The sequence below is a fragment of the Sciurus carolinensis genome, chromosome 4 (genome assembly GCF_902686445.1).
Source record: "Sciurus carolinensis chromosome 4, mSciCar1.2, whole genome shotgun sequence".
Taxonomy (NCBI): Eukaryota; Metazoa; Chordata; class Mammalia; order Rodentia; family Sciuridae; genus Sciurus; species Sciurus carolinensis.
Window position 1 is genome coordinate 17,832,952 of NC_062216.1, and position 13,477 is coordinate 17,846,428.

General features: G+C 42.8%; 1 protein-coding gene across 1 annotated transcript in view; it reads left to right on the forward strand.

Moving 5' to 3' along the window:
* The window catches only part of LOC124982044 (PH and SEC7 domain-containing protein 3-like), a 419,607-nt gene that overhangs the window by 110,898 nt on the left and 295,232 nt on the right, over window positions 1–13,477 (forward strand). Inside the window, 2 exon segments of the mRNA XM_047548202.1 lie at window positions 5,528–6,632; window positions 10,061–10,456. Coding sequence (XP_047404158.1) covers window positions 5,528–6,632; window positions 10,061–10,456 — 1,501 coding nt within the window.

Below are 13,477 nucleotides of genomic sequence, written 5' to 3' on the forward strand. Positions count from 1 at the left end.
GAGAGGGTGTGGAAGCTGGCTCAAGTGCTGTCCTGGGGGACCAGCGACTCTCGCCTCTTTGCTCCATCCATTCTGCCTTTGTTCTCGCTCCAGTGCTCGCTGGCTTTCACCTGTGCTCCTGCCTGAAGCCTCTGGGGTTATTCCTGAGTCTGTTTTGGGGTGTGCCTCTCCCCTGTACCTTCTTCCCTTGCTACCAAGGCGGTTTTTGTAACGTGCCCAATTGACAGGCTCTGACAACTCCGATTTGAATCCTGTATGTTCAGTACATAGCAGGTAACCAGTAAATGTTTGCTGAATGAGTCAAGTTTGCAAACAGTGGACATCAAATAGGAAGTAGCCAGGTCCCTGTTTTAAAGGGGATGAGAGGAAAAAATGTCTTAAAAGAAAAATTTGCTCTCTCTCTTTTTTTTTAAATAATCACCCTAGCAAAGGAATGACTTCCCAGGAGTAAATCAGAAATTCTAAGTTAAAGGTTAGGATTAAGATTTTGCAGTTTATTTGTTAAATATGGTTCAAGTGGTGACAGGAGATGCCAGCAGCAAAATTAGACTGCCTCGTGTGTGATGGGACGCTGTGCTTGGCGGAGAAGGCTTGCCGTTGCTCTGAATCCTGTGACCAGTGCTTTGAACCAGGGGGTGTTTCCGTGAAGCTCCTTCCACGCTGAAGCTGTGACTGGAAGACTTTGTTTATTGTTTGCTGACTCTCCTGCTGTTGGAAATGGTGGTCTCTAACTCACTGGCATCCGAGTGTTTCCCTTGAATTTATTCCTGAGAGACAGAAGAACAGGAATTAATCCTGACCCTTGGTTCTGATCTCATACTGTGCTGGACCCCATTTGACTTGGCTTGGTCAGGCGGCTGAGCCTCTCAGAGCCTTTGATTCCCCTGGTCTGTCTGTGCTGGTCCTCAACTAGTTGCTAAAGGAAATGAAACTCATTAGCACTTATTGGAACTGGTCCACTTAGACCAGAGGAGCAACAGCATGGTGAAGCCAGCTAGGTGTCCTGCAGGACCTTGCTTTGGCCCTCTTCCTTTTGTCTGACCTCTTGCTCTGACGAGTTGTCAAAGATCACAAGCATTTGCCCACAGTGGATGATGCATTTGCTGTTCCTGAGAAAGGGGCCTCTCAATGAAAAGTCTAAAAAAATGGGGCAGAAGAATTAGCAAGTTTCTTTGAGTCCTCTTTTGTCTTTTCTTTTGTTTGCTTTTTCTCTGGGCCAGTGTTTCTTTTCATCGCTGTTGTAGATGGCAGTTTAAACTCTTGGGACAAAGTGGACTCCCGTGTGATGAGGTTTAACCTTTCTTCCCTTTATTGAATGACTCTCACTGTGGTGTGCTTTGGTGTTATATATGCACATGGCTTCTGTGGTCACTGTGGTTGGTTTTCTCTAATCACTTTGTAATGGCTTAAAAATTGTCGTCTTTTGAAGTTTTCCGAGGTGAGCTGACTGCGCTCATTGGTTTCATGTATTTGCACTGTACATAACACACAGCTAAACCCTCTTGCCATTTTTAAGAAGGAGAGGTGATTTCTTTCAAGGGTTGGTGGTTGAGGGAAGGCTTAGTTAAGGAGAGGGAATTGGAGTTAGGCCTTGGGAGGTGAAAATAAACTGATTATGCTGAGATGGGGGAAGAAGTATATCAGGTGGGAAAAAGAAATTGAGAAAGTCAGAGGATTAGGAAGTCCAGAGTGTCCACGTGGGCGGCTTCATTTCCACCTGCCATATTAGAATCATAACAGAATCAAAGAGAACATTTTGAAGGTATGTGTGTGGCACCCCTCCTTCACTTTGGAAGCAATTGCACAGTGTATTTGAGAGGAGAACTCAGAGGAATATATAAGAAAGAGACTGGGTTGGGAAAGGAAGAAGTCAAGCCACCTCTGTTCATAGATGACATGACCTTTTATGTAGAAAATCCTAAAGGAATCTATAAAAACACTGTTCGACCCCAGACAAGTTCAGCAAGGCGCAGGGCACGTGGCCAACACAGCAACCAACTTTATTTCTTTATGCTAGGAATGAATGACCTGGAAATGAAACTTAACAAAAAAATTCCACTGATAATAATATCAAAAAGAATAAAATACTTGGGGGAATAAATTTATTGAAAGTGATCCAAAACTTGTACTTTAAAACTTTAAGACACTGCTGAAGGAAAGAGGAATAAATGAAAAGGTAGCCCATGATCATGGATCTAAAGATATAGTAATAAGAATCCAGAACTCTGAAGATTTATTACAGTCCCTATCAGAATCTCAGCTGCCTGATAAGCTGATCCTAAAATTCATATAGAAAATTCAAGGGGTCCAGAGTGTCCATCACCACCTGACAAAGGAAGAACAAAGTTGGAGGACTGTTACTTCCAGATACTACTTAGAGCTATAGTAGTCAAGGTAGTGAGACGCTGGGATGGAGGTACACATCTAACTCAATGCAGTAGAATTAAGTGTCCCAAAAAACCTCCACATTTATGAACAATTAGTTGTCTACAATTATATCAAGGCAATTCAGTGTGAGAAGAGAATGCCTTTCAACAGATAGTGCTGGGACATCAGGATATCTACATGTGGCAGAATAAAGTTGAATCTATTTCATATCATATGCAAAAATTAACATGGATTGAAGATCTTAATGTAATAGCTAACACTTGTAAAACTCTTAAAGGAAAACAGGAGTAAATCTTTGTAACCTTGGACTAGGCAATGATTTGTTACAGGTGACATCAAAAGCATAAGCCACAAAAGAAAAATAGGTAAGGTGGATTTAATCAAAATTGAATTTTTTTGTGCTTCAGAGACATCAATTAAGTGAAAAGACAACACACAGAATGGGAGATGTTTCCTAAAGTATATATCTGATAAAGAACCTCTGTCAGAACATACAAAGAAACCTTACAACTAAATAGTAAGACAAGTAAGCCAATTATAAAATGGAGAAAGGATTGGAGGAGACACGCCTCTAAAGAAGCTACACAAAAATGCCAGTAAGCATATGACAAGATGTTAAATATTATTAGTCACTGGGGAAATGCAAATCAAAATCACAGAGAAATACCACTTTATACCCTCTTACATGGGCAATGATGGAACCCTAGACATGCATATTAAATAGAGCAGTTGCTTTGGGAAACTATCTGACACTTCCTTAAAACTTAAACATAGATTTACCAAGTGACCTAGAAATTCCACTCTTACCCAAGAGAATTGAAGCTATATTTAGATGCAGAAACTCATATACAAATTCATTATTCATAGTAGCCAGAAAATGGAAATAGCCCAAATATCCGTCCACTGATAAGTGGATGAAGAAAATGTGGTGTTTCCATATAATGCAATATTATTTGGTGATAAAAAGGAATGAAGTTCTGCTATGCCTACAATATGAATAACGCTTGAAAACATTGTGCTAAGTGAAAGAAACTGGACCCAAAATGCCATACACATTGTGTGACTGTATATGTGTAAATTCCAGAATACACAAGCCATCAAGACAGACAGCAGATTGGTACTTACTGGGGGCTGAGGAGTTGGGGAGATGGGGAGTGGCTGCTAATGGATTTGGAATTTTTTTCAGGGGTATTGAAAATGTTCTGGGATGATAGTGATAATAATTCCCTAATTTTGTGAATCGACTAAAAACCACTGAATCTTAAAAGGGGAAAAATTAGAGGTCCTAATACATTTGTCATTGAAAAAAATAAATGCTGATATGCTACCATCTAATGTTTTTAGCTGTCTTCATTTACCAATTAATGGCTTGAAAATTCGCCTCCTTTTCAAAAACCAGCATGCCATGGCTATTGGTTCTGTCTGGTGGCATACTGCTGTCCCGGAGGTGCTTCTTAGATTCCATCAACACTTGATTCAGATTTTGTTTTAAAAATTACATTTCAAGTTATTTTAAAAAATGGAATGTGAAACAACACTCACCCTCAGGTGTACTTGTTTCCATTTGTTAAATTTTAACATGAGGAGTACTGTATATGTTCAGTCACATTTCCAAGTTACCTCGTTTTGTTGATGATTTGAATGAAGGCTCTCATGCCATTTCAATGTATGTATTTGGACGTTTATGAAGTATTTCACTAAATTAAGAAGGTTGTAACTCTGTGATGATTTAACGTCAACAGATGTCTTCTTTCATAAGGTAGAAGTGAGTATATCGTATTTCTAGTGTAGATACGGAGTAACCAAGACCCAGTTCAGGAGTAGATTGGTACTGAGCCTGATAAGACTGTAACTGTTTTCCATAAACCCCCAATTTCAGTATTTTGTTTATCAGTGTCCCCATTTTCAGTTCTCTCCGACTTGTCATTTTGCTAGGAAAATGTAAATTTTATTATTTATAATAGATACATCCTAATTAAATATTGTTTCCTCTGCTTCATATGTTGCCATTCTGCATAAGATAATATGGAAATTGTAAGCAGTTGATGATCTCACGTGGAATCTGAAAACTCGTAGGAGCGGAAGGGTAGACTAGTGGTTGCGGAGGTGCGATTGAGAAGATAGCGGTCAAAGAACACAGGTTTTCAGGTGCAGGGAATAAATTCAGGAGATCTCTTGTTAACCGGGAAGTTAATAACAAAGTATTGTACACTTAAAAGTTGCTAAGAGTTGATTTTACATGTTTCACCACAGACAAAAAGAATATGAAGCAATGGATATATAAATTAGTTTGATTTAGCCATTCCACGGTGTATACATATGTCAGAATATCATGTCATCTATTATAAATGCATATAGCTTTCATTTATCAACTAAAAAATAATCGAATGATAAGTCTATGCTTTGGGGATCCTAGATGTCTATTTCAACACTTTCTGTTTCCTATTCCACTTTGGCTGCACTCTTTTTTCAGGGATATTTTGAAAGCATTTTCTTCCCCACTGCAGCTGTGTAGTGGAGTAGGGAGACTTTTGACTGGAAAATGTACTGACCTTTTTTTGTGTGTGTGTGTGTAGATGAACACAACTCCTTTATTTTATTTGTTTATTTTGATGTGGTGCTGAAAATCGAACCCAGTGCCTCACACACGTTAGACAAGCGCTCTGCCGCCGAGCTACGGCCCCAGCCTCAGTACTGACTTTTTATAATGTCTTTTCTCTGAGGCTTTATCTCAGAGATTGTCCTGCACATTCATAAGGCTGTTTTATTATGACCAACATAAGTATTTCAGTTGCGATTTCACCAACAGTGTTTGAAAGGGGAGACTTACCCATTTTAATCTGTTTTTTGCCATCGAAGCAGCAGAGTTACTGCATCCTAATGTGTGGGACTCTTATCAGAAGCAGGGTTAAATATGACATGTATCATTGGCTTGCCTCCTGTGCGGAAACCTGTGTGGTGACATGCATGTACGCTGGGAGGGGTGGCCATAATGTATGAGAAGTATGTGCCACAGGGTGTTGGAAGGAGGGCATAGTGAAAAAAATCAGATACCTAAGTATTGTCCAGTGCTAGTATGTTGGATACCAAACCCTGGTGTACAGAAACAAGTCATGTTTCTCTTCTGTTGTATTCACAGGTGATCATGGAGGAAGCACTTTACTCCCACCAAATGTCACAAATGAATTTCCAGAATATGGGACCATGGAGGAAGGCGGAGAAGGCCTAAGAGCTTCTTTGGAGTTTGATGCAGAGTCTCTGCCCTCTCACCCTCCAGGGCCACAGGGGGTGCATCTTCTTGCTGGCCAAGACTCTGGGCTCAACAGTGTTACCGAAGGACCAAAAGATGTCATTGAGACCCCCTCTCAAAGTCACCTCAAGGAACAAAGTTTACAATCCATTGACTCTCTGATTTCTGCTCTGAAAGACACAGAAGCCAGAATAGTTTCAGGAACGTTACAGGCTACAAAGGTACTGGACAAAGATGCTGTGTCTAGTTTTTCATGTCAGCACGTGGAGAAAGAGCTGGACACTGCCAGTCATAAAACACGGAGAGCCACCCAGCCATTCTCTGGTGGCCGGGAACCATCACCAGAAACACCTCTTTCAGCTGAAGGAACGACTGAGGAAAATTTTTATTTGAGTATCCAGAAGGATCTGACAGCACTGTTAACTGGAGACACCCCGGCTGAGCTTGCCCAGGTGACTCATAATGGGAGAAAAGGGGCGCTCAGTGTGCCGGAGCCAGCTTGTCCTGCGTCCTCGCGGCGGAGCCCCGCAGTGTCCTATAATTCTGCAGGCAACGCTGGCTTTTCAAAAGAACAGATTTCTGACATTGGGCGAGAGCAACCAGTGGGATGTGATCGAGGCTCCCTGGGCCGCGCAGGCCGGATCAAGCATGTGGAATTCCAAGGGGTGGAAATATTGTGGACAGAAGGAGGAAAGAGAAAGACGCAGCCTCCTGCTGATTTTCAGGCCTCGCTGGAAAGGACAGCCTCTCCCGAAAGCAAAGAGTTTCCGAAAGTGCCAAGCCATCTCATCTCAGCTGCTGCTCCGCGCCATTCAGTTAGTTTAACTGAGCGTGTTTGGGATGAAACCTGGAAAGTCCCTTTGGAGAGGCCTGGCACTGGCCCGGGGACATTTCCCCCTGTGCCTCTTGCTGAGAGTGGTGAGGATGAAGTCTTCCTGAAGGAAAGCAGACAGCACCTTGAGAAGGAAGCTGGGCTGGAGAGAGACAAGGGAAGGTGAGCTCGCGGAGTGACCTTGTGTCTGGTGATGGTTGGAGAAAGCCGTCATCCTGGGCGTGATAGGAGAACTCATCTCGAGTACCACACTTCCCCCTTACCTGAAGTGTTGCTTTCTGAGGTTCGAAAATATGAAATGGAGAATTCCAGAAATAAGCAATTCATAGTTTTAAATAACTTGTATTATAGTATATTGGTCTAATTTTTCTATTTTCTGATTATTGTTAATTTCTTACTGTGCTTAATTTATTAATTAAATTTTATCATAGGTATGTAGATTTAGGAAAAAACACAGTATTCTTGGAGTTCGGTATGATCCTTGGTTTCGGGCTTCTGCTGAGGGCCTTGGAATGTATCCCCTGCAGATAAGGGGAGACTACAGATCTCTGGATCCTCATCAAAGAATGGAAGAGTAGGTGTCCTAAGCTAGGTCCTTCTTAGATTCTAAGTTTCTAGGACATTAAGATGATCTTGTAATGAAGTCCATTAGGCATGGACAGGCAAACTGTTCAGAAGAGACTGTGAAACACAAGTTTTGCAAATCCATTTCCCTGATACTGTACTGTATGTCAGGTTTTGAGTTTTTCAGTATCAAGGTAACTAAAGCACTCTGCAGTTCTTTTTTAACAGTAGAAAAGATGTGGACTCTTTTTGACATATCCTGCATAGTCATTATATCTTAACTCAGGTGTTTCTCGGATACAAAACCAAACAACTGCAGTGCGGTGCACATCCAGTTACCAAGCAGCCTGCTTCCGGGAGTGAACACACAGGTTCTAGATTAGAGTTTTCCTGCACTCAAATTCATTTGTTCCATGGTATTCACACGGAACCCCCTTCTTCTCACAAGTAGCATGTCTTTTGATTTGTGTCCAAACTTGGTATCACGTGATATTCGTCTTTGTCTATATTTCCGACATCCGTACCAGCTTTGTGCTTGGATAAATGGAAACCAGGAAAACTAGGACCCATTGGCCTTCACTCCTCTGAGTGTGGCCTGATCACACTGTGTTCCTTCTGGAAGAGTCCATTGCCGTGAACTGTACTGGAATGTACACCCTCCTCTCTTGTCAGCCCTCACGACACCTGTGTCAGAGCTTATGTGGGAGAACATCTCTGTCAAGGCTGAAGTGTTCTTTGTGTGTTGAGTTTTGTGTTTGTTCTACATAAGGAGATGTCTTTTCCTTTGCAGTTAATACATCTGCTGAGACCTGTGCTTCTTTAGGATGACTGTTAGGATCCTCCCTTGCCCCCAGCGCATAAAAAGTTTCCCGAGCTCCCTCAAACCAGCCTTGATAGTGACATATGGCTTGTATTTATAGTCCTGTCAGAATATGTACATCTGTTCAGATTAATTCTTTCTTTCTTCTCTTTCCCTTTCTTTCCACAAATATTTTCTCACTGTTTACTGTGTCCTTGACCCTGTGAGATGCTAGGCATAAAGGAATGTTGAAAGTTGATAGGGTCTCTGGTCACCGTCCTCATGGAATTTACCCCTGAGGAAAAATACTTGCCTTGTGAACACAATAATTAGTGTGGGATCACACATTGTGCTAGGTACTGTGAAGGAAAAGAACAGAGACATGTCAGAATAATTTGGATGGAGTGGGAGAGATTAATTCAGTCGATGGCTTGGCTAAGGCCTTCCTGTGGAAATGGTAACTTAGCTGAGATTTGAAGAATGAACTAGAGTTAGCCAGGCAGTGGGAAAGAGCATCTGCATAGAACTCTCTGTCTTGCTTCAAGGGCAGCAGGAAGCCTTTATGAGTTATAAGCCCAGCATAGAATTTGGTACATGGTAGACCTTCAGTAACTTAAAACACAACAAGGACAACTACATTGTTGTCTTCTGGTGACAACTGGGAATATGGATTATTTATGAGATATTTAATAGATAATTCCTATTTCTACTTCTTCCTATTTATAGGAATTGGAGGCTCAGAAAAGTTCATTAAAGTCGCTTAAAGTGCAACTTTGAAACTTGCACAGCCAGAAATAAGCTCCAGGTTTTTCTTGCCCCACCGCCCTTCTTTCTTTTTTCTTTTCTTTTTTTTTTTTTGCCTTGCTGGGGATCAACCTGGGGCCTCATGCATGCTGGGTAAGAGCTATAACTCAGTCCTTTTTCTGACTCAACTTCCTGCTCTTACCACTGATCTGTCTCACCACGTCTTAAACTTCATTTACTCATACTCATTTTAATATTTGAAAAACGTGTTGTATATTTTTCATATTTGTCTGTGAAAGTCAGTGTCCCACCCTCTTTATCAGCTGTAAGTTGGTGCTCGCAGCTCCTGGTTTTGGGTAGTCCTGCAGTCACCCTGACCTGGGCTTTTCCTAGGTCATTCATTGGCTGGGCACCTTTGAATCTGTGCTTCTCTGCAGTGTGGCTTTGTTGTCAGCAGAGGGCAGCCCTTGGATTCTGATGTAGGGCATTTGTTTATATTTAAATCAGAAAGTATTAATAACTGATGAAGTTTAGTGTATTTTTAGAAATTTATTTTCACTGCTGCATTTAATTAATAGTGGGATTCCTTCTGCCATTATTGTACATGCATCTAACAATTCCATCAGTCTCATTCTCCATACCTTCCCTTTCAGTTTAGTGTGTTTTTTCTGAAAGTTTACTGTATCAGGTTTACATGATATGTTTATCTGCTTCTATCATAATTAAAAATGATGGCAGTTGTAAATAGCCAGAATTTTTGGAGAATAGCTGACTACAATGAGAATTTGATATTTTATTCAAATACTCATTGGACCAGATGCATTCACACACTAGGAAACTGGTTTGAAACTTCATTGAATTTTTTACAGGGTAGTCACATGTATGCTGAGAATCTTTTCTTAACCCAAATGTGCTTCATATCTTCTTTCCTAAATGTGTTAAGCCAGGCTTGGTGGCACACACCTGTGAGTCCCTGTGGTTTCGGAGACTGAGGCAGGAAGATTGCAAGTTCTAGGCCAGCTTGGGAAACTTAGCAAGCCCCTGTCTCAAAGTAAAAAATAGAAAGGGCTGGGGATGAGGCTCATTGGTACAACATTCCTGGGTTCAATCCCCAGGACCTCTAAAAAATTTAAAAAACCTAAAAATCCTAAATATGTTAACACACAAGTTCAGTGCATATGAGTTACACCTACAGAATATAATCCTTTTTAGGTTGAAGCAGAAAATAAATTAGTTTGCCAGATGCGGTGGTGCATGCCTGTAATCCCAGCAGCTCTGGAGGCTGAGGCAGGAGGATAGCGAGTTCAAAGCCAGCCTCAGCAAAAGCAAGGTGCTAAGCAACTCAGTGAGACCCTGTCTCTAAATAAAATGCAAAACAGGGCTGGGGAGGTGGCTCAGTGGTCGAGGGCCCCTGAGTTCAGTCCCCGATACCCTCCCCTGCAAATTCACCTATTGAAATTCTTCACTCCTACTTTCTCTCCAGGATCCTTGAGCAAGAGGAGCACCTCAGGGGCGAAGATGATGAACTGCTTGGGCCTGGGTACACGGAGGACTCCACCGATGTGTACAGCTCCCAGTTTGAGACCATTCTGGACAACACTTCCTTGTACTACAGCGCAGAGTCGCTGGAGACCCTGTACTCAGAGCCCGATAGCTACTTCAGCTTTGAGATGCCCCTTACTCCAATGATACAGCAGCGCATTAAAGAAGGTGGTCAGTTCTTGGAGAGGACCTCCGCCGGAGGACACCAGGATGTCCTGAGTGTCTCAGCAGATGGCGGGATAGTGATGGGCTATTCTGGCGGGATCACCAACGGGCTGAATGACGCCAGCGACTCCATCTACGCCAAAGGCCCCAGGGAGATTGCCTTCTGGGGAAGGTACCGACCCTCTCCTGCTCATTTCGTGGTGGCTGTTTTTGTAGTACTCTCTCTTTGGGAAATAGGAGCTTGGAATGTATTTTAAAACCATTTGGCCAGTTTCTATGGATATAAGCAAATGATGTGAGTAAAAAGTAATTTGGGTTTTAAGGGCTGGCAGAGTACACCTTAGTGGTTTGCCAAATTGGCCAGCTGTGGGCCTTCTTGTCTGTGGTGTTTCCTAGATTACCACGTGTAGCTGATACTAGCCAGTGCTTGTGGGTGGCTTGGAGGCTCGGCAGTGGCCTCTGCCGGGACAAGAGCTGTCGTCTGCAACCGAATACTCAGTAGCATGGAGCGGGTCATTTGGTTAGCCCAGATATTCCTTAATGGGAAGCCTGGGGATCTGGGTTTGATGCTCGCCAGAGTCTCTTCCAGCCCTTCATTCCCAAGATCCTATTCTGTCTGACTGTCTTCCTGTTTGTGAGCTGGAGGGGAGGATCTGATGGGGATGCTTGATAGAGCTGATTCTTGTCACGTCTGCAAATATGTATCTCCTACTTCAGGATTTAAGTCTATCTGGGAGGTAAAATGACAAATTATATAGGTTACACACACCATCCCTGTCATTTAGGGATTCCTCCTGCATTTATGGATTACCTAGCATTTCATTTTTTCTTACCCCTCATCTTCAGGTGATCTGCCTCTCATTTAGCATCTCTGTCAGTGAACAGAGAACACTAAACCTTATACATTTTATGAATTTAGTTTTGATATGTTTTTTTCTGTGTGTATGCATGTGTATGCATGTGGTGGGAAGGTTAAATGGGGATAAAGTATTTTAAGGATATATAAAAAAAGCAGTGCTTTAAAAAAGAAAGTATGTGTACTCTAGGTTTTCAGCAAACCTCTTTTGGAACAAGTGACCCTGTGTTGGCATTTTCTATAACTAGTTTATAGGTTTGTGTTTTATTGGATGAGCAAATTCAAGGCTGGTACGTTGTAATATTGTAGTTCCGCGTTCTCACGTGAAATGGGTGATGGGTCACAGTGAGAATGGAAAGAGGACAAGACTTTGGTCTGAGTTACTTGGACAAGCTGCTTTTTCTTTCTAAAGGCTGATGTATTTATTTGCAAAATGGGGTCTGTGGTACCCTGTGTGCTGTGTGACCATGAGATTAGAGGGGTGGCTTGGATTAAAGCATGAGTAGGAGCTTGCAGAAATGTTTGCATCTGATAAATTCAAGTTTCGACTTCCTGGGTGTCCCCAGGGGTGTGTCCCTGAGAAGAGGGTTTCCCCAAGGGGAAGGAGTAAGTCTCTCAGGGGAGTGTGCCTCTGAGGGTCCCTGAGGGGAGGTTGTTCTTGAGAGTTTCCTTGAAGGTCCCCGAGGTGAGTGTGCCCCTGAGGGTCCCTGAGGGGAAGTTGTCTCTGAGAGATGTTTTCTTGTGCTTCCTTGAGGGATTGCCTTTCTGAGGTGTCCCTGAGTGTCCCAGAGGGGAGGGCGGCCCTGAGAGGAGGGGATGTTCCCCAGAGGAGGGCCACAGGTTGGTCCTGTGCTTCCTCATCGTCCCTGGCGACTGTGAATTGTGACAGAATGCTAGGTGATAGGCATGCAGATGATTTCCTATCAGTTCCAACCCAACTTTCTGGGGTGAGTGGAAGTTGTTTATATTACAGACCCAAACCAGGTCAGGAACCGAGGTAGTCTGGGCTGAGAGGTTTACTGCAGAAGCCACAGGGAAGGAGTGTCCATGAAGGTAGGAGGCCAGCATCTGAACAGGAGGGAACTGAATAAAAGCCACTGAAAACAGGAAGTGGCCATGGTTTGGGCAGCGTGGGTGCGGGGTGTTGGCATGGACAGAGTTACATCCTTCAAATATTGGAGGAGGTCATAGTATTTTAGCCCTCGGATTTAGTGGCCCAAATTCTTCAGACCATCTGCAGGTGAAGTTTTGGTTGTGTCACCTGTATTATCAAACCGTGATATCTCGCCAGTGGTAAAAGTCCAACTTCTAACACCAGATGAGATGCATCTTGGAGACCAGCCAGCCTGCTTCTTGCCAGCCCTGGACCTTGTCCTCCAGGATTCCTGACTGGTGGTCATTCCCCTGGTCCACCAGTGCTGCAGCGACCTGGACAGAGCAGCTTGACAGGATTCCTCATTCTGTGTACTTTGGGTTGACATAACATAGTAAGTGGCGGTAGGTGAAGGAAGTTTTATTTTGTGATATATGTCCACATTCAAGGTTAAGAGTGTGCGTGTGTGTGTGGGGGGGGCAGACTTAATGATCCTAAAAATGTTTTAAAGAAACTAGAAAGGTTGCATATTTTTCTTTACCCCCCCACCCCCATTTCTTGAGTGGTTTGGAGAAGTTGCAATCTCAGAGGATTGTGTTAGAATTGGAGGCTGAGGAAGTATGACATTTTACAGTTTGAAAGGGTCTTAGATGACCTTGTTTTATAATAAAGAATCTGTGACCCATTTTGGTGGGGAGACTTACCCCAAGTCGCACAACTTTCTAGTGATGGATCCTTTGCCCAAGTTCAGGTTGCCTGGCTCCTAGATCAGGCCTTTTCGCCTTTCTTGGTAGCTGGTCTTTGATGTTGTTATTCTTTCTCTCCATCTGCATCTACAGGACCAGAAACTGGGGTTGGTCTCTTTTCAAGAAACCAAGTTTTAATTGTGGTGCTGGTGGTGGTGGTTTTTGATGGTGGTCAGGGAGTGTTGTTGAGTTTGAGGGAAAACTTAACAAGTCACTAATAAACCTGTTTCCATAAAAATCTAAAGCGATCAGTGAGCAGCCTTTTAGAACATCCCTCCACAGAGGTAAGGAAGTAGGCCTGGAGGTATTGAACCTACCTAGGAAATCCAGCCTAGATTGCTGACTGCACAGTAGTCAATGTAATTGATGACCAGGCACTGAGGGCCAGCTAGAACTCAGGGAAGAGAATGGCTTCCAACTTCATTAATAAATACAGTGTTTACAAAAGAAAGGTGATAAATACAAGTTGACATTCTGGGTGCTCCATTCTGTTCATGG